At 39.4% G+C, this 22,396-nt stretch overlaps 1 protein-coding gene across 1 annotated transcript in view; it reads left to right on the forward strand.

Annotated features, from left to right (window-relative positions):
- SH3RF2 (SH3 domain containing ring finger 2) overlaps positions 1–22,396 on the forward strand; it is a 159,624-nt gene that overhangs the window by 62,919 nt on the left and 74,309 nt on the right. Inside the window, exons 3-4 of the mRNA XM_036751918.1 lie at positions 12,591–12,686; positions 17,496–17,819. Coding sequence (XP_036607813.1) covers positions 12,591–12,686; positions 17,496–17,819 — 420 coding nt within the window. The remainder of the gene's footprint in view (positions 1–12,590; positions 12,687–17,495; positions 17,820–22,396) is intronic.

The following is a 22,396-nucleotide window of genomic DNA, read 5'->3' on the forward strand; positions in this document are numbered from 1 at the left end:
TGACACTGAAGAGACCAAAGTTGATATGTAAAGACCTACAATGTCTTCTAGAAATAACCCCCCAAGAAGGATGTCAATATTCATCATAGGGAATTGAAATGCTAAAGTAGAAGATCAAAAAATAATTGGAATAAGAGGCAGGTTTGGCCTTGGAGTACAAAATGAAGCAGGGCAGAGACTAATAGAGTTTTGTCAAGATAACTTGCCAGTCATAGCAAACACTCTTTCAACAACCCAAAACGTAACTCTACACATGGACGTCACCAGATGACCAATAATGAAATCAGATTGATGATATACTTTGCAGCCAAAGGTACAGAAACTTTATACAGTCAGTTAAAATAAGAACTGGAGCTTATTGCAAAATTCAGACTTAATTTGAAGAAAGTAGGGAAAACCATCAGGCCATATAGGTGTAACCTAAATAACATCCTTTATGAATGTGAAGTGAAACAGATAAATAGATTTAAGATAGTAGATCTGGTAGATAGAGTGCCTGAAGAACCATGTCCAGAGGTTCAAAATATTGAACAGGAGGCAGCCACAAAAAGCATTTCAAAGAAAACGAAGAATAAGAAAGCAAAATGGCAGTCTGATGAGGCTTTACAAAAAGCTGAGGAAAGAAGGAAAGGGAAAGGAGAAAGGGAAAGATATACCCAATTGAATGCAGAATTCCAGAGAATAGCAAGGAGAGATAAGGTTTTATTAAACGTACAATGCAAAGAAGTAGAAGAAAACAATAGAATGGGAAAGACAAAAGATTGCTTCAAGAAATAAGAGATATCAAGGGAATGTTTCATGCAGAAATGGGCATGATGAAAGACAAAAATGTTGGAATTTAACAGAGGCAAAAGAGAGTAAGAAGAAGTGGCAAGAATATACAGAAGAACTATACAATAAAGATCTTAACACTACCTGTAACCTCAATAGTGTGGTTGCTGATCTAGAGTCAGACATCCTGGAGAATAAAGTTAAGTGGGCTTTAGGAAGCATTGCTAACAATAAGGCTAGTGGAGGTGACAGAATTCCAGCTTAGCTATTTAGAATCCTAAAAGACAATGCTGTTAAAGTGCTGCACTCTAAATATGCCAGCAAATTTGGAAACCTCAACAGTGAACAATGGATTGGAAAAGATCAGTTTATGTGCCATTCCTAAAGAAAGACAGTGCCAAAGAATGTTCAAATTAGCAAACAATTACATTTGTTTCACATGCCAGCCAGGCTGTGCCCAAGATGCTGCAAACTAGGCTTCAGCAGCATGTCAATATCTGAGAATCACCAGAAGAGCAGGATAGTTTTTGAAGAGGCAAAGAACTAGAGACCAAATTGCCAACACCTGCTGGATTATGGAGAAAGCAAGGGAGTTCCAGTAAAACATTTACTTATGCTTCATTGACTATACTATTTGACTGTGTGAATCACAACAAAGTGCGGCAAGTCCTCAAAGAGATGAGAGTACCAGAGCACCTCGCTTGTCTCCTGAGGAACCTGTATGTGGACTAAGAAGCAACAGTTAGAACTGAACATGGAAAAACTGATTGGTTTAAGATTGGAAAAGAAGTCCAACAATGTTGTCTATTGTCACCTTATTTATTTAACTTATATGCAGAGTATATCATGTGAAAGGCCAGGCTGGATGAATGAAAAGCTGGAATTAAGGTTATCAGGAAAAATATCGACAATCTCAGATATGCAGAAAATACCACTCTGATGACAGAAAATGAAGAATAATTAAGAAGCTTCTTGATAATGGTGAAAGAGGAGAAAGCTGGCTTGAATCTTAACATCAAAAAACTAGGATCATAGCAACTAGTCCCATCACTTTCCAGCTACTAGAGGGAGAAGAAATGGAAGTAGAGACGGATTTTTTATTCTTGGGCTCAGAAATCACTCCTGATGGTGACCACAGCCATGAAATTAAACGACTTTTGCTCCTTAGAAGGAAAGCTATAACAAATCTGGACAGCATAATATTAAGCAGAAATATCACCTTGCCAACAAAGGTCAGTATAGTCAAAGCTATGGTTTTTCCATTAACAATGTCAGTAATCAATGAGAGATGGATCATAAGGAAAACTGGGCGATACAGAATTGATGATTTCAATTTGTGGTGCTGGAGAAGACTTTTTTAAAAAGTAATTAATTTTTAGTTTTCATCATTCACTTCCATGAGATTTTTAGTTCTAAATTTTCTCCTCCCCCCGCCCCTGCGGCATGCAATCTGATATAGGCTCTACATATACATTCATATTAAACATATATTCACATTAGTCATGTTGCAAAGAAGAATTAAAACCAATGGGAGGAACCACAAGAAAGAAGAAAAAAAGAGAGAGAGCAAATAGCATGCTTCGATCTGCAGACTCCATAGTTCTCTTTCTGGTTGTGGATAGCATTTTCCATCACTAGTCTTCTGAAGTTGTCTTGGATCCTTGCATTGCTGAGAAGAGCTAAGTCTGCAAAGTTAGTCATGCATAATGTTGTTACTGTGTGCAATGTTTGGAGAAGACTTTTGAGAGTCCCTTGGACAGCAAGGGAATCAAATCAATCAAAACTTGAAGAAATTAATTCAGATTATTCATTGGAAGGTCAAACACTGAGGCTGAAGCTTAAATACTTTGACCACATAATGAGAAGATGGGACTTATTGGAAAAGATCCTGATGCTGGGAAAGATTGAAGGCAAAAGGAAAAGGAGGGAGCAGAGGATGAGATAATGCCATAGGAGCAACAAACAGAAACATGGATCAACTTCTGGAGATAGTGGAGGACAGAAGGGCCTGGCCTGCTATGGTCCATGGGGTCATCAAGAGTCAGACTAATTGAACAACAAAAATCAATGAGGGACGTGATTAGTGCCCCAGCCCAGCCCCTCCCTCATTATGGTATCATAGGGAGATGGGATCAGTGAACATGCAAGGATCTTTGCCTAAGCCATCTCCCATAGGCTGGCAGCCCTCATACCCAGTCTGAACAAGGGGTTTTTTTGTTTATTTGTTTAATGGGACCACCCAGACTGATTGCACAAGTAGCTGACTTTGCACAGCCCCAACCAAGGATTTTCAAGGCTGGCCTTCTGTGGAAGACCTAAAGAAAAAAGAGAAATGGTGACAGGGAAGCTTTTCTGCATTTCTGTATTAAATTAAACAGATTCTATTTAGATGTAGAACAAAATGTGATAGCCTTGTGATCCAGCCGTCAGTTTAGGCAACATGGTTGTGGGGCCACCTCGCCATCAAGATGGCCATCATTCAGGGACAGTTCAGCTGCAGAAATTATAGTGTCACTTCTGATTCCCATCTAGCACAGTAGGACTTGGAATAAGTAAAGACCTGAGTTCAAATCTTGACTCTCTGTGTGATCCTGGAGAAGTCAATTAATCTCTCTAAGCCTCAATCTCCTTGTCTGTCCAATGGGGCGGGGGGGGGGGGGGTGCGGTGAATTGGATTTGATGGCCTCTAAGGTCCCCTCCCAAGGTAAATCTATGATCCTAAGTGCCTTCCTGGGGCCAGTCTCCCTGGGAATCCTGAGGTGGCAGAAACTTAAGGGATTTGCTATGGCGAGGGAGCTGAAGATGATATGGAGTTCCATTACATCATGAATTCAGAGCTACCAGTTATGTGAATAATCCCGAAGGCACCAAGTATTGTCAGTCTTATTCCAGTTGTCTCTCCATTTCAATTCCCTCCAGGCTTGGGGTGGGTCACACAGCCTCTACCTAGACCCAGAAATCTCTGCTATTTGCCCCATGGCTCCATAGCCATAACCAGGGCTTGTGATTATATTTCCTTAAAAAAAATGTTATCCAAGGAAAGATGCTTTGCTGCAAAAGAAGTTTGCTGTACCAAGAGTAGAACAATCAAGGCAGGCCCTTGGGTAGAGAAGCCAAAACCTAGCAGTATGGGTGCCTTCACTGGGGAAAAGAAAATGAAATAAAATGAAATAAAATCATATTTTGTTTTCCTAGTTGGCAGACTATACCTATACCTCTGTTATCACTAACTTCATTTAGGAGAGGTTGAAAAATGAGGCACACCAGAAAACTATACATCCACAAACACCAAGGGGACAGTTGATGTAGGCTGAGCAATGAAAAAATAGGACATCTTACAGGCCAGAAGGCATCTATTAATCACCCGTTGTACGCAAGGCCCTGGGATTACAAAAACAGAATGAAAAACTTCCCCTGCCTTCAGGAGCTTTCATATATTACTAGGGAGATGCCACATATAAACAACTAAATATATACATGATAATTTGAAGAAGGAGGAGACAGTGTCATCAATGGAGGGTATCAGGAAAGGTTTTCCAATGGACGTGGCCCATAAACTAAGCCTGCAAGGAAGCAAGGGATTATAAAATGAAGTGAGGAAGTGTGTTCCAGGCAGTGCCTCTGGAGGGCTGGGGGGTAGGGGTAAGGGGGTGGGGACAGCTTGTGCAACAGGCCCTTAGATAGGAGATTGGAATGCTGAGCTGGGGGAGTTGCAGGAAGGCAGATTTGCTTAGAATTAAAATGTTTGAAGGGGAAAAATGTACACTAAACGTGGAAGTGTAGTTGGGAGGTAAGTAGTGAGAAGCTTTCAGTGCCAAGTCTGTATTTTATCCTAAGAGTGGTAGGGAGCCACTAAAAGTTCCTAAAGAACAGGGGAAATGACTTAATCAGACTTGAGCCTTAAGAAAATTATGTTAGCAGTTTTGTGTGGAAAATGGGTTGGAGAGAGATCTGAAGCAAGGAGAGCAGATGGAAGGAAACAAGCATTTGTTAAGTATCTGCTGTGTGCCAGGCACTGTGCGAAGTGCTTTACAATTTGATATTCACAAACAACCCTGGGAGGTGGGTACTATTATTATCTCCATTTTACATTTGAGGAAACTGAGGCAGATACAGTGCCAGGCACTGTGCTAAGCACTGAGGATACAAATACAAATAAAAACAAAGACAGTCCCTGCCCTCAAGAAGTTATTATGTGACTATTATAAATACCCAAATTAACCACAAAGGACGTATGAAGGAAGATGCTATCTGCATCCAGAGAAAGAATGATAAATAGAAACATATAGAGAATGGTTTTATATATGTGTGTATATGTGTATGTGTGTGTGTGTATACACATATTTGTGTCTAATGGTAGCCATCTCTAGGAGGGGGAGGAAATTTACATGATAACTTTATCATATATTTAAAAGGCATGTACGTAATAGATTTGCAGTTTCATGTACAATCATCTTTTTATTATACTATTATGGAAGTGCTTGTCTTATTACATAAATTAAAAATAAAATAAATAAAAGAAAATCTTACAGTCTAATGAGGGAAGACAACACACAAAAGGAAGCTGAAAAGGCGTAAGAGTAGGAAGGTACCCAGTACATGGACACAATGGAGAAGTCTAAAATCATTGTAGCTGATGGGAAATGGGGAGAAGCCCCATCCTTAAATAGATGTCATGGAGCCCATGGCCTTATCGTTTAGTCAGAGAGTCAAATCAGAGGGGCAGAGGGTAGTAATAAGAAATGAGTACTGAGGCGGTTTCATTCTTGCAGGTTAATGAGATTTCCCAGTGATGCGGTTAAATAACTTGACCAGGGTCACACAGCTGATACATGACTAAGATCACATTTAAACTCAGGTCTTCTTGACTCTAGATGCACCTACTCTACCAAGTTTATTGAGTACCAAGTACTCTACCATTTATTGAGCTACTTAACTGCCTTCCAAATAAGAATAATTCAAGGAGGAGGTGGTGAGGGCCTGAATGAGGGTACTGGCCATGTGAGGGAAGATGGATGTGAGAAATATTGTGAGGGTAAAATCTGAAAGTCTTAGTGATTGATTAAAGTAGGGAGGAGAGGGAAGACTATAAGAATACTCCAAAGCTGTGAACTTGGGTGATCAGAAGAATAGTAGTACCCATAACAGAAACCAAAATGTTTGAAGGATGTGTACATTTAATGGGGGAAGATAGCAAGTTCCCTTTTGGTCATGTTGAATTTGAAATGCTTGTAGGACATCCAGATTGAAATGTCCAATAAACATTTGATGCTGATGGATTCTGATGACTCTGGAGGAGAGTAGGGCTGGCAATTTTGCGCAGCTCTGCCACACTTAATTCAATTCACTTGCAAGTAAGGACATCACCCTCCTGATGCCATTGGTCCTCTTCGAGAATGAAGGATGAACACCAATCGACCAACCTCTCCCTTCTGAAAGCCCAGGGTATCTTATTTGTGCCTCTGCAGAACCTAGCACAGAGCATGTAACAGATAATTAAATACATGTTGAATTGAATTGAAGAGCATTCAATATACGCTGAAACCCAGGGAATATCTATATTTTCACATACACAAAGGTATACACATTATACCACTTGTGTTAGAAATACAGATAACCTCACCCAAACATGTAGCCAATGAAAGGCTATCAGGAACAGGTATCAGGAAAGGCTTCCTGAAGTATGTGGCCCATAAACTCACATATACTCATACTACAACCCCTCCCCTTCCTAATCATATCCACTCTCTCAAAAAATTAGGTAACTAGATGGACAGCAGGATTGGATGAGTGGGAGTGAGTGCATCAATAGAGAGAGGTGAGAGAAGGAGGATACTGGGTTAAAAGAAGTAGAAAGGAGATGAGCAAGGAGAACACAAGATACTTGTAAAAATCGAGGGATGGGTAGGGAATTCCTAGGGAAAGAATGTTGTTTCCCCAAGGCTCATCCTCACTTCTGTGATTTGTGCCAGCTATATTACACAAAGGACCATGCTAAGTCATGTAGCAGAGGTGATTGGGAGAACAGAGTTGCTGGGTCATCCCAGCAAGACCTCTAGGTTTTAGCAAGGGGCTGGAGCACAGCCCCAGGTCCATGGTGGCATAATGCACAGGGAGTGAGATTTTTGGAGTAAAGAAGATCTGCATTCAACCATGCCTTCAACACTAACTAGTCATGTGACCCTGGGCAAGTCCCTTACCTTCTCTGTGCTTCAGTTTCTTCATCTGTAAAATGAGATTAGACTAGATAGCCTCTAAGATCTCTTCTGGTTCTAAAAGTTTTTCCCTCTGGGATTTTCATTGAAAGTATTTTTGCTAGACAAATTCCCACCAGTTTGCAAGTAATAGCCATTTCGCATAAAACTGGAATACTTCCCTATAGGAATTTAAGCTTTATTATGCTCATTCTCCAAACTTTCACATTCATTCAGAGAAATAAAAATGTAAGTTATTTCCTTTGGGGTTTTGTGTCTTTTTTTCCTCCTTTGCCAAATGTCTTTGAGTAGATCAAACCAAACTAGACTAAAAATTGCCTCCACTTGATCTTAGTAACTCAGAAAAGGTAGTTTGTTTGGTAATTTTATTTCCACATCAATGGAAACTAGTTTTCCTCCTCATAGCCCTAAGATCTGAAAACTTTCATGTTCTTTCTATTTGGAAATGGTGGTATACATAAGCTTCCTGGTATTTCAATGCCAATTTCCTGGTTTCTCTAAGATGCCAAAGATGGGCAGTGCCAGGCCTTAAGTTGCAACTAGATTCTTTCACAAAGTCTTTCTCCAATATACCTCATCCTGGTGTTCCTCAGGGGCAGGGACTATTTTATCTCTGTAGCCTCAGCCTCATACAGTATTAGCTGTGTGACCCTGGGCAGTTTACTAAAACCTCTCTGTGTGCCGGCTTCCTCATCTGTCAAATGAAGGGCTTGAACTTGATGGCTCTGAGGTCCTCTGTACCTTTATATCTATGATCCTATGATCTTATGATTCATTAGGATCTATTATGATCTTAGTATCACAGACTTAGAACTGGAAAGTACCTCAAAAGACCATCTGATACATCCCCTCTGCTTGAGACGCAAAGAGGCTGGGGCATGGAAGATTAAATCTCTTGTCCAGAGTCCCATAGCTAGTAGTTTCTGAAGCAGGACATGAACCCAGGTCTTTCAGACTATAGAACCACCTCCTCTATACCAAGATATCCCTTAAATGCTTGTTTGGTTGAATGAATGAATTCACCCTGAATTCTCAAAGGTTATTCTAGGAGATTACTAGCTCTGACAAGTTCAAACAATCTAGAAAATTTTAAGTACATGCCTGGTTGCTAGCCCTTGTGTCTCTTTTATTCCCTTATTAGCACAGAAAGGTTAGATGAGGTCAGTTGTCTGTGGACTAGCCTAGGTAAGAGGCTAGACACTAGGTGATGAAATTTTTGTGGCCACAAATAACTCATGAAGACATTTACTAAGACATAAAATCATAATGTGCATGAGCTGAGGGAGTACCCTCCTCCCTGATGAAATCACAGGGTTCCTTCATTTATTGGTTTGGTTTTTTAAGTACAAAAGTGAGTACAGTAAAACTTGACTTGGGGACAGGGTCAAGGTACCTACATGTAGGAAACCGGGAAAAAGTCCCCCACACACAAAGTTTTCAGAACTGTCGGAGAATTTATATTCAGCTTCTCTCCAAAAAGGTATAAATAGTGCAAATTACCCCAGAACCCACACTGCTGTTCCACCAAGACATTTCATCTCTCAGCTGTAGGCATTTTCTCTAGCTGTGCCCTGGAGAGCTTGAAATGCTCTGCCTCCTCATCTTTGCCTACTGGTCTCCTTGGCTTCCTTTAAGTCCCAGATAAATTCTCATCTTCTACAGGAAGCTTTTCCTGACCACTCTTAGTTCTAGCGCCTTCCCTCTGGTAATTATTTCTTATTTGTCCTTTTTGTCCACATTTGTTTGCTTGTTGTCTCCTCCATTCGATTGGGAGTTTCTTGAGGGCAGGGGCTTTTTTGGGCCTTTTTTTGTATCCTCAGCGCTTAGCGCATATTAGGAACTTAATAAATATTTATTGACTGACTGATGACTACTCTCCAGTTTGGAAAACATCCATACTTCAAACTATTTTCACATTCTATATATTCTATTTCTACTCCAAGAGCGAAGAGAAAATAAGTCCACGTGTGTCTTTGGTTCCTTCCCACCTCCCCTGTCAACACTCCTTTCTTTCCTCTTCATAAGAATAAAGCTATAATGGTTTAATGACAGACAGCAAGTGGGATTATTGATATTTGGGAGCAGGAAAACCTATGTGATTGGCCCTTAAATCATACCATATAGAAAGCCACTTAAGACACCTAGATAGGTGAAGGGAGAAAGAAAGGGAGGGAGGGAAGGAGGGAGGGAGAGAGGGAGAAAGGCAGGAAGGAAAGAGGGAAGGAAGGAAGGAAGGAAGGAAGGAGGGAGGGAAGGAAGGAAGGAAGGAAGGAAGGAAGGAAGGAAGGAGGGAGGGAAGGAAGGAAGGAAGGAAAGAGGGAAGGAAGGAAGGAGGGAGAAAAGGAGGGAAGGAGGGAGGGAGGGAAGGAAGGAGGGAAGGGAGGGAGAGAATGAAAAAGAGAATTTCTTTAGTGCTTACTAAATTTCTTTAAGTGCTTACTGGATCAGGCACTGTTCTAAGCACTGGAGATACAAATAAAGGCAAGCAAGACAGTTCAACAGATAACATGGTAATGGGAGAAGATAACACATAAAGGGAGCCTGGGTAGGGGGTGGGATTCAGGGGGCAGGGGGAAATGAGGTATGTGTGGTAGCACACTGTGCAGATGGCTGGGTAGTGGAGGTCTGGCTCCTGTCAAGATCACCTCTAACAGCCGAGCATCCCAGGGGTGGAATTCAAGGCTCAGAGGGTGGAGAGGGAATGAGATTGATGCCAGAATACAAGCAAAATGGACCATATAATATTCTTACTTTGTGCCTATCTGTGCTGGAGTTGGAGTTCAAAGACCTTAGCAACTCAAGGTTCTCAAGTTAAGGATAGTTGAGTCCCAATTCCTTCACTTACCAAGTGTGTGACCATAGGTAAGCCTCAGTTTTCTTGTCTGGAAAGTGGGGATAAGACCCCTTGCACTAGTCACCTCACAGGGTTCCAAGGAGAGTACTTTCTTTGCAAATGTTAAAGCACTATACAAATATGTGCTGTGATTGTTGCTGCTGTTGTTTTTGGCAGGCAGCATAGCCTAGTGAGGGCATCTCAGTGGCACAGTAGATAAAGCACTGGGCTTAGAATCAAGAAGACTCATCTTCATGAGTTCAAATCTGACCTCAGACACTTATTAGCTGTGTGATCCTGGGCAAGTCACTCAACCCTGTTTGACTTAATTTCTCATCTATAAAATGGGCTGGAGAAGGAAATGGCGAACCACTCCCCTGTCTTTGCCAATGACCCATATGAGGTCACAAAGAGTTGGACACAACTGAAATGACTGAACAACAACAACCTAGCCTAGTAAATAGAACAGATATTCACGAGTTCGTACATACACACACACACGCGCGCGCACACACACACACACACACACACACACGGAGCATAGAATATTTTACCTGTCAGATTTATAAATAAGGGAAGAATTTATGACCAAATAAGTGATAGGGAGCATTACAGGATATAAAATGGATAATTTTGATTACATCAAATTTAAAAGTTTTTGCACAAACAAAATCTGTACAGCCAAAATTAGAAGGAAAACAGGAAACTGGAAATTTTAGTATAAAAATCCTTCTTTTTCTCCAGCCACCTACACATAGTATGACTTTCACTAATGAGTAACCTTTCCAGGATAGTTATGACCTAGCCTAGGTCTCCTATATGCTTCCATAACCTTATCTCAATAAAGTGAGAAGGTTGGGACATAGTTTCTTCTAGCTCTGTCCAGATCTGAAATTCTTTGTTCATTTCTTTGCCAGCAAATGTGCTATATTTTATATATAATGTTTACATGTACATATATAAAATAATAACAGTGTGGGTGGAAAGATTAAACTAGGAGAGAAGTGTGACATAAGACAAATTTGGTGTCAGCGAAAACATCACATTTAAGGCTCTGACACTTCAGTAACCTGTGAAGGGGAAGAAGGAAGTTAATTGGGAGGTGGTGGTGGGGAACTCTGGGGGGAAAAAAAGGAAATAGAGTAGTAGGCAGTAATCAGTAAAGCCAATATTGCATAGCAGTCAAAGGACTGAAGACTTAAAGACTATGAGATTTGGTGATTATGAGGAAATTTACTGAGTTTTAAGTGAGCAGTTCCATTGGAGAGATGGGAGTAAAAACTACATTGCAAAAGGTTGCAGAGAGACTGGGTAATAAGTACGTGGATTTGTAGGTACCTTTCAAAAAAATCTCAAGAAAATGACAAGACATAAAGGATAGTAGCTGAATGAAGCCGAAGAATCAGGGGACATTTTTTTTTTGTTTCTTTGTTTTTGTTTTGAATTAGAAAGACCTGGATGCATTTGTAGATATAGTAGATGGAAAGATCCAGTGATGGGGAAGAGACTCCTGTTTCAATTGCTTCATTGATTTCTTTTCATTGGTTTTAAGTCTCACAAGACCCTATAGTGTCATGTGTCATGATGCAGTCAGCAAAATAGCATCTTTTTTTGAGGGGGAAGGCAGGGCAATTGGGGTTAAGTGACTTGCCCAAGATCACAGAGCTGGAAAGTGTGTCAAGTGTCTGAGGCTGGATTTGAACTCAGGTCCTCCTGACTCCAGAGCTGGTGCTCTACTCACTGCACCACCTACCTGCCCCAAAATATCATCTTTAACAGGAACTGAGGACCTCACTGTCTATGTGGAATTCCCCTTTCATTTCCACTCTGTATAGTATGAACACCATGGGTGAGCATATGTCTCCATGCTTTGCATTTTGCTTGCTGTTTATAACAAAAGACTTGGTAAACAAGTTTACCTTCGTGGTTTTATCTATCAAAAAGTCTTGTATGATCTTACCAGATGTAAGGGAAGACCTTGTTAGGCTGGGCTTCACTGTCTCAAATCAAGTACTTTTTAGGTAGTGTACAGAAAGTAGCATCTTGTATTCTGTATAGCTCTCAGTCATTTGTGGGACTCTGAAGATGTGGTCGGCTGTGGAAAATCATTCACAAAAAACCTGAAACAGCTCCCTGTTTTCTTTGAATATTTTCATAAAGATTTTATAGAGATGAGAAATTAAGCATGTGGGTCAATAATTGTTAATCTTGTGTCTTTGGTAATGATAATTTCTGCATCTAGGAACTTTACTATTTTTTTTAGTCATCTGTACTATAAGATACTTTGAAAATAGATCCCTGAGAGCATTTTAAATCGTTGCCTCTGGCTCACATTTCTTCTCTTTCATATTTGGTCAGGTCCGACTCCTTTTCCTGGGTTCATTTTCTTCTGTGCCATTTCCACTTCCATTCCCTGAGTCATTGCCAAGTTTCTGCCAACCCCCAAGCAAAATACATAATAGCTCTGGGTCATTTTCTTAGGACATTAAAGGAGAACCTGCTCACCCCAAATCAATTTGATCCTAACCTTAAGAAAGGGAGCAGCTACTCCCTATGTTATGTGGGTGTAGGGAAAGGGGTAGGGAGAGTAATACATCTCTTCTAAAGCTGGTTGAGTGTTTGTTGAATGAACAACCAAATATTGTGTGGGCACGTATGTGAAGGGTTTGAAATTCCTTGTATCTAACAGCTGGAAATCAAAGTGAGCCATTAAATGATCTGTCACTCGTCAAGGAGGATAATGCGGAGGATGAAACTTTTCTTTCTTTCAGGATGATGTTATCACCGTGATTAGCCGGGTTGATGAGAATTGGGCGGAAGGCAAATTAGGTGATAAAGTCGGCATCTTCCCCATCTTGTTTGTAGAGGTAAGTGATGTAGAAGCCAAATCTAAGTAAGCCCATGAAACTGCTAAATAATTGGCATAGGGCCTCATGTTAACCCTCTCCAATAGCAGAGGTGCCAAAGTGAGATCTCTATTTAGTTTTGGCCTATTTTAGACTGAGAGGTAGAGGTAATGAAAACAGACCATTCATTCATTCATTCATTCATTCAGCACCAATGTATTAAAAATGTACTATGTACAAAATGAGAGATAGGATGGTATGATAGATAGAGAGCCAGCTGTGAAGTCAAAAAGCCCTGGGTTCAAGACCTGCCCAAGGTCACATACTGGCTGTGTGACCCTGAGCAAGACATTTTAATCTCTCAGTGTAAATTCTCTAAGCCTGTAAGTTGCAGAGAAGGTGCTGACCTGCATTAGCAGAGAGAGAGTCCTTGCCTGGCAGTTCCCTGTACAAATGAAATTACCAGTCTGGTCAGTCCCTGTCCCTCTGTACATAGCAGGAGGGAGATACCAAGGCTATTAAGACATTGTCTCTGTGTTCAGGAGGCTTGCAGTCTTGTCAATACCAGCATAATTAGCTATTGTTCAATTATTATACTGCCTGTTACCCATCCATTATATTACCTGTTTCTGTAACCTCAATGAGATTGAAGGGATTCATTCTAGAATCAAAATACAGAGGCATCTAGGTGGCATAGTTGATAGAGCACTGGATCTGGAGTCAAAGAGACTTGAGTTCAAAGACAATCTCAGACACTTATTAGCTATGCGACCCTGGGCAAGTCACTTTAACCTCTCTCAGCCTCAGTTTCTTCATCTGTAAAATAGTATAATAATAATGCCTAACTTTTTTCTGGGTTGTTGTGAGGATAAATGAGATAATATTTGTATAGTACTTTGCAAATTTAAACCACTTTATAAATGTGAGTCAACTATTAGTAATAATAAAAGGGAATTCAGTCATTTCACTGGTAAATTATAAAAGTAGCTATTAAGTTAGAAAGCATGATCCTTCCCCTTGAAGGGTTTTCCCTACAGTAAAGATGAATAAAGACAATTGAGGACACTGAAGGGGGGACAGAGACAGAACCATGTAATGAAAGACATATCATATAAACATGCAAGTATTTACAACTGTATAAGGGCAGCAAAGTGGCACAGTGAACAGTGTTAGACCTGGAGTCAGGAAAATCTTGAATTCAAATCTGGCCTCAGACTCATCTTAGCAGTGTGACCCTGGGCAAGTCACTTTCTCCTGTTTGCCTCAGTTTCCTTATCTGTAAAATGAGCTGGAGAAGGAAATGGCAAGCCATCCAGTATCTTTGCCAAGAAAATCCCAAATGGGGTCATGAAGAGTCAGATGTGACTGAGAATAACTAAACAACAACAACTGTATGTAAAACTAAAAGGTTTTTCTGGAAAGATTAAAATGACCAGAGTAAGAGGGGATTATTCTGGAAAGATTCTCTGTCTGACTTTGAAGGCAGTCTATGTTCTGACCCCATCCTACCTATGTAAGCCAATTTCTCACTCCTCCCCAATGTAAAGCCCTTGTTCCAATAAGGCCATTGTGTCACCCCATTTCCACTTACCAATGCACATTTCCACAAATGCCTAATGCCACCCTTTGTGCCTGTATTCATAGTGCTCCCCGCCTTGTAGAATGTCTTCTCCTTCTCTTTCCCACCTATTCAAGGCCTACCCATCCTTCAAAGCCCCACCCATCCTATGAAGTTTCCTCTGACAACTCTGACCTCTAATAATCTGTTCCTTCTCTGAACCCTCACTCCACCTTGTCTCTATCCTCATAGTTTTGATCTAAATTATGTACTGTCTAGGTTTATCTAATTTTTTCTAGTATCTAAATCTCCAAAGAGACTATAAGGTCTGTGAGGGTGTCATATTTTTTCCCATAGTCCCTAACAGAGTCCTAGATATACCATGCACTGAATAAAGTATTTATTGATGGTTGGTTGATCGAGCTTATTATAGGGATCACTTTTCACTTACTCCCTTTAGAATTTGAGGGATGACTTGGAGTATTGTAGAATCAGAGCTAGGGGTGACTTCAGAGGTCACATCTACTCTAGCCCTGACCAAAACAACAGTCCCCTTTGCAACATCTCCAAGGAAGTATCTCATCCTTCAGATTCACCTTGAAGAACTTTCAATGATAGGGGACTCAAGACATAACAGGTCAGTCACTCGTTCTTCAGATAGCTCAGATTGTTAAGGTTTCTTTACATTAAGATAAAATCTGCCTCTCTGAAATTTTCCCCATTGGTCCTAGTTTTATAATCTGAAACCAAGCAGAGGAAGTCTTATTCTTCTTCCACATTCCTTCAAATACTAAGGAGCGCTATAATGTCCCTTTTGAGTCTTATTTTCTTTAGGGTTAACATCCCCAGTTCCTTCAACTAACAATCACCATGTACCCTGGTTTCTTGTCTCTAGCCTCAACTTCACTCATCATTGGCCTCTTTGAACTGCATTTCTTCTCACTAACCTCTTCCTTCCTTCAGCTCTACTGTATAACATACAGTTAGTACTTACAAAGTGTGTATTGATTGAATGACCTATTTATTGTCTTCCCCCACTAGATTAAAAGCTCCTTGAAGGTAGGGGCTATCTTTGTTATTTATATATTGTATCTCCAGTGCTTGGCACATAGTAAATACTTAATAAATGATTATTTTTTTTATAGTATTCCCCTCTTCTGTAATTCTAGTAACTTGTCCTTTTTTTGAAAGAGAGGAAAATCTTTTTAAAAGAATATTTTATTTTATCCCTAATCACATGTAAAAACAATTTTAGATTTCTTTTTTTAAGTTTTGATTTCTAAATTCTATCCTTCCTTTTCTCCCCTATCCCCTCCCTGAGATGGTAAGCATCTGATATAAGTTATATATCTGCAATCATGTAAAACATATTTCCATATTAGTCATTTCGTGGAAGAAAACTCAAAGTAAAAAAAGAAAGAAAGCAAAAATAGTATGCCTTGATCTGTATTTAGATACCATCAGTTCTTTCTCTGGAGGTGGTAGTAACTTATCTAAAAGAGACTTTTAGATATAGCTTGTTCTTGGTCAACCAATGCTGACTCTTCACTGTTTCCTTTCCTAAATGTTTACAATCCACCCCTTGAATAATAACTTCCTGATTACTTTATGTAGAGACTTACTCCATGTCCCCCAAATAAAGAACATCATAGAGCTAATTGTCAGTCTTTGAAATCTTGTCATTGGAAATGTTTACATTTTATAATCATTTTTATATTCTCCTTCTCCCCTCCAAAATCAGTAATTAGAAGAACACTTGAGGAAATAATCAAACGAGTCATATCTCAATTTGTTCTTATAATTAGCAGAAAGATTTGTGTATTACTGAGTGGTTGCTCTGTTCTAAGATTCAGATTTTTAGAAATACTTGAAATCTAAACAGAGTAAAGTAGTTCTTACATTTGACTCCTGTCATTACTTAATTAAGGCTAGAACTTACGGAAAATTCTTCAGATAAACTTTGAATTACCCATATCATTAAAGACAATTGGAAGGAAACATTGATTTCTTGTGAAGAACCTTTTGGCAAAAGCCAGGTGTTTTTTGTTTTTGTTTTTTAATGCATCATTTTCTTTCTTGGATAGTAACTGAATGGAGAAGGGGAAATGCAAAATCTGGAACCTAAGTGTTATCTTGTTGGGACATCATCTCCAGTGGATTCTGTGTTATACTCTTAGTCAGGGACCATTCTAATTTTTGTCTTTGTATCTCAGCACATAACGGGCAATTAATAAATGCTTGTCAAATTTAATTTATTACTCTTGCTGAGTTCACTGAACCTAAAAGATTTTTTTTCAGATGAATAGCTAAATACCTAAGAGTTCTACAATTCTCTCTACTGGTGTAATTATTCCCTTTGGATGATAAAATAGAGAAAGCCCAGAGTTTTATGCTACTCTGCCCCTTTAAGGAATAATGGTAGGCCTTAACTAGGAACAGAACTTTTAATTGAGGAAGGAATTGATTTCTCTAATTGTTGTCTTACCAGTAGTGTCTACACTGAAGAAGGGGAATAATTTTAGTAATGGCATGCCCTCAGAAACTCTGCCCAAGAGTTGAGAAATGGGAATTGATTCAGCCTGTTATTTGAAAGTTTGCCCAATGCTAACTCCATCTCTGCAAGAATTAATATCATAGGGGCAGCTAGGTAGCTCAGTGACAGCCCTGGAGTCAGAAGGACCTGAGTTTAAATCTGGCCTGTGACTCTTGACATACTTACTAGCTGTGTGACCTTGGGCAAGTCACTTAACCCCAATTGCCCTGCCTTACCCCCTCCAAAAAAAAGAATTAATATCATAGCTTCCTATATCTAGAATTGGAAGAGAATGTAGAGGTAATTTATCTAACCCCCCCTCAAGTTACAGATGAGGAAACTGAAGCTTTTAGAGGTAAAGTGAATTGCCCAAAATGATGGAGTCAGGATTTGAACTTGGGTACCAAGTCTCCAAGTTCAGGCCTCTAAATTCGGCATTATTTCTGCTGTACCAGGCTGTCTAGTTCCAAAATCAAATGCACAGATTTTCTTTACTCATCTAGATAGAGCCTAAATATGAGTATGAACACTGTTGGTACCGTAGTAGGGAATAGAATCCTGGGAATTTATTTCGCTGGAACCAATTCATAGAATTCCAAAAATTATCCTTGAGTTCAAATAGCTTAACATTGACCTGGATGGATTTATTTATAGAGACTAGCCCTGTAAGTCCTAAAGGTCTTACATTTGTGGCTAACATGACAGAACCACAATTTTCATGGAATCCTTTGTATTCCAGCCAAACCTCACTGCAAGACATCTGCTAGAGAAGGGCAGAAACCATCGGTCATCCCACATAAAGAGCATGTCTCTGAGATCCTCTTCTCCTAGAAGCAAAGTGGCAGAATCACCAGCCTTCAATCGGGTCATGGACTCTAGGAGGAAGAACCCAAGACAATTCTCCATCATGACAGCCTTGAATACCCTCAACAGAATGGTCCATTCGCCTACAGGGCAACAGATGGTGGAAATCAGCTCCCCTGTGCTCATCAGCTCCAGCAATCCTTCTGTGGCAGCTCAGAATTTTGAGAAGGTGGAGCTCCCACCTAACAGCCCTGTCCAGGTAAGAAAACACATTTGACATTTTAAACTAGGGGCACCCTTGGACTTTAGGAAATAATTTATATGGTGTCCTGTTTATTTCTTGTTTAATATACTGATTCCCAACCTGTTCAAGTACAAGGGCTTCTTTTTTAATGTTGAAAAATATCTGTAGACTACCCCATTTTAGTAGTTGTACCGTTGGTATCCATTGATTGACCAAATGGATGACAGAAAGCTACCCGAAATTCAGTAGTGTTTTTCTTTTATTTATTTATTTTTGCTTTTTGGCAGGGCAATTGGGGTTGCTCTACTCACTGCGCCACCTAGCTGCCCTTATTTTTTTAACTTAAACACCAAAAAAGATCATTTCAATTCACATAGTTTATGAACTCATGAGTCTCAATTTCATACTGCTTCGTTTTTTAAAGTATAAAATAAATTCTGCATGCTACTGTTAAAACTATTTCCCTTGTCTTCCTTCCACATTTCCTTTGTTCGATTCTGTGCATTTCTTTACAAAAAATGTTTCAGTGGCCTTTTTTTTCATCACTGTTGGTACCCCATCTTCTCCTGACATATTCTCCACAATTAACCAAGGGAAAGAAAGAAAGACAGAAAAATGCCCTTGTAACACATAAGCATAGTCAAGCAAAATGTTACTATCCTTTTTTCAATTGTTCTCCTGCTCATTTGTATCAGTTTATATTGCTAAGGATTCTCTGAAATTGTATCATAATTTTTTACAGTGAAATAATATTCAATTACATTCAAATGCCACAGTTTGTTCATCCATTTCCCAGTTGTCTAAGAAGCTGCCTAAAATTCTCCCTTAGATTCTAGATATTTTCTTTTTCCTCCCTTTTGATCCCTGTTTCAAGATCAAGAAGCTTATTTTGATTGTGATTATTCTCTCCATGATACTCTCCTTCTTCTTAACTTCTCCCCACCCCATAATCACTTGTTTCCCTGTTTAATTTCCATTAATTTCTGCACCAAAGTCTTTGTATATGTGTATGTTCAATCTTTATTTGTGCATTTCAGATAAGAGTGAGATTCATCTGATGCACATTCCCTCCACATTTTCCTCTATGTTTAAATATTCTTCTCATGTAACCCATTTATGAAAAATAGCAAGTTCTACTCCCTTCTTCCCTCTCTCTATATTAATGTATTCTTTATATCCTCCCTTCTCCTTTTCCTCTTAAAATTCTCAGAATATAACCATTACATGTTCAGGTCCTCTGTTTTTCATATTTAAACTGCCTCAATCCCCTCTGAAGACATGAGGTTCTAAAAGGATTATTGTTTCTTCTCCCTCTGTTAGAATATTGGCACATTATACATCTCTGTCCAGCTGCTCAAATAAATTTACCTTTCTCAATTCCTCTGGACTTTTGAATTTGTATTGCAAAGTTTCTACTCAGGTCTGGTCTTTTCATCAGAAATCCTTCAAAGTCTTCTATTCTACTAAGGGTCCATTTTTTCCCCTGTAGAATTATACTCAGCTTTTCCAGGTAAGGTATTCTTGGTTGTAAATATATATCTTTTGTCTTTCAGAATATTATATTCCATGATCTCTTCTCATAGATGGTTGAAACTGCTGTGTCTTGTGTGATCCTGACTATGATCTCTTAGTATTTGAGCTCCTTCTTTCTGAATATTTGTAGTATTTTTTTTGATGTGGGAGTTCTAGATTTTATTACATACCTGGGAAATTTTCATTTATGATTTATTGCTATATATGGTGCAGGGTTTTATTAATCATGGTTTTCAGGGAGTCCAGTGATTCTTAAAGTATCTCTCCTTGATTTGTTTTCCAGGTCAGTTGTTTTTCATGTCAAATAGCTTACATTTTCTTCTAGTTTTTAATCTCTTGATGTTGTTCTAATAGTTCTTGCTGTCTCTTGGGATCATTGATTTCTGTTTTGTCTATTCTAGTTTTCAAGGAGTCCTTTACTTGGGTAAGGTTCACAACTTTCTCTTCTATACTATTTGTTCATCTTCCAATTCTTTTCTCTAGAGCTATTTTCTTTTTTTTAATCTCTTGTTTCATTTCTTCTGGGAATTCATGCACCCTTCTGGAAAATCCAGTTTTTTCTCTTTGACCTTCTATTTGCAGTTGTTATAGATGTACTTTCTCCTTCAGGAAGATCTTTACAATTGCAATATTTTTATACTGGTTAGTGTTTTCTTTTCTTGTCTCTCTACCTTTAGGTCCTGAATTAGGACTTTATGCCAGGGCCAGGCTCTTACCCTGCAATAGTTCTGAGTGGGATGGTCAGTCTGGAAAACCCTGTGTCACCTAGGTTCTTGTTTTGGCCATCTCCTACATTTAGCTCCTATCAACTCCAACCTCCAGATCTTTGAGGTTTGAAGTGCTAGATTATCTTTGAACAGAGCACTCAGGACCTCAGAGTTCCTGGGCCACAGTGTCCCAGTCTGAGAACTACCAAATAGTATGTTGGTCACTTTTGCACTATTCCCCTACACTTCCAAAGCCCTCTTTCTGTGGTCATCTGACTATTTGGAGGCTTTCTTAGGGAAGCCTTTGACTCTTGCTACCTCCAGACACAGAGCCTTGCATACAACATGTGACTTTGGTCATGCTGGTGCTGACCTTTCTGGAAGAGCTCCCTTACATTCAGGCTTCTGGCTGACCTCTTGTGCAGTTCTGGGGTAGAAGAAATCACTTACTGTCAATTCTCATTGGATTTCTTGATTATTATTCCATCTAATGCAAACTTCAGAGTTTTGCTGGAGTAGGTATATGGGAACTGGGCATTCTGCCTCCCATTCAGGTATCTATCTTTGCTTTTCAATCAGTTTGTACGTTTTTAATCATAACAGCATCCACTTGTTTTTGAAAAACAGTAATAAATATGTGTGAGACACATTATTTATTCAGTCTTCAAAATGGCAGTGCTTGGTCCGTGTAGAATGTAAAAGCCCTTTACAACAGCTCCTTAGTTCCCCAAAGTTTCATGGTCCACAGATTGGGAACATTTGATTTAATATTCATATTTCGCTTCTTTAAAAGATCTATAATTTCGGTATAGATAATTCTCTCTAGTGATGCAGAAGATGACCACTGTTCTTTGCCTTAGTAGACGGGCTTATGAATTGCTACTGCCAAAAAAAATCTCTACCTGCGATGAGCTTCCAGTGTTGAGCCTACCTTAAGTTAACTAGGCTGATCTAATGACAGACTTTTACAGGCTTTCCAGCCTGGTTAGGGGCTTTCTAGAGTTTGTCCTGTGCTAGCATAGTCTTTATTGGGCCAAGGTCATCTCTAAGCGAGAGTGTCCCATCTGACTAGAGCCAGAAGAGACCTCAGAGATCATCCTGTTCAAATCACAACCACACAAGAGCTCACTCACAGCCTAGATTTAGACAAATGAAACATTTAGGCAATTAAGTGGCATAGTGGATAAAGTGCTAGGCTTGGAATCAGGAAGACCTGAATTCAAGTGTTACCTTAGACACTTAATAGATGTGTGACTGTAGACCAATTATTTCACCTCTCTCAGACTCAATTTTATCATCTATAAAATGGGGATGATAATAGCACTTACCTCATAGGGTTCTTGTGGGGACAAAATAAGATAACATGTGTAAAGGACTTTGTAAACCTTAAAGTACTTATATAAATGCTGGTGAGTATTTTTATTAGTTAGAATGAAAAGCAAGTCCATGTATTATAGAGTACTAAAATACTATAATGAAGGGTCGTATTTTAGGAAAAGGACAGATGAATGTGGACTGGAGTTTTCAGAGAAGGCAACATTCGTGAAGAAGGCAGAGCTTAAGATGCCTCCTAAAGGCTTGGTAGGATTTAGATAGAAAGAAACATATATAATTGACATTTTTTATCTTAGTTTTGCTTTTCTCATATGTCATAATGTGGATCTCACAAGGCAGGAAAGATACAAACTAGAAGGGGGTTTGAAAAGGAGAAACCACAATCCACTGATCTAGTCAATAAAAAGTTCCAACAAAGGTGAGATTGAAGGGGAGGGTCTTGGATGAAGTACCATGTAATAGCTCATATTTTTAGTGTATGATGCATTCCAGTCACAAAGCACATTTCAGGGCCATGGAAGGAGCCCTGGATCTGAAGACAAAGGGCCTGGGTTTAAATCCCAGCTGTACCACATGAGATCTTGGGCAAGCCCCTTCAGTTTTCTGAGCCTCATTTTCCTCATCTGTAAAATATAAAAGTTAGACCAAATGACCAGAAAGGCCCCAGCAAATTCTAAATCTGCTATCCTGTACTCTTTAAAATGATGGAGTTGGGATAAATGACTTCTAAGGTCACCTCAGCTCCCAAACCTTGTGTGTGTGTATGTGTGTGTGTGTGTGTGTGTGTGTGTGTGTGTGTGAGATTTAATTATCCAAACACCTCTGAGCCAATCAGGACAAATATTACGACTACCATTTTACAAAGGAGGAAACCTTTTATTTGGAGTGTAGCATTAACTCCACTAGGCTATCCTAGAAGAGGGATTCTTAACCTCAAATCCACAGTCCTCCAAGGACTATGCAGATAGATTTCAGAGGATCCGTGAACTTGGATAGAAAAAAATTTTATAACTTTAT

The sequence above is a fragment of the Trichosurus vulpecula genome, chromosome 3, assembly GCF_011100635.1.
Source record: "Trichosurus vulpecula isolate mTriVul1 chromosome 3, mTriVul1.pri, whole genome shotgun sequence".
NCBI lineage: Eukaryota > Metazoa > Chordata > Mammalia > Diprotodontia > Phalangeridae > Trichosurus > Trichosurus vulpecula.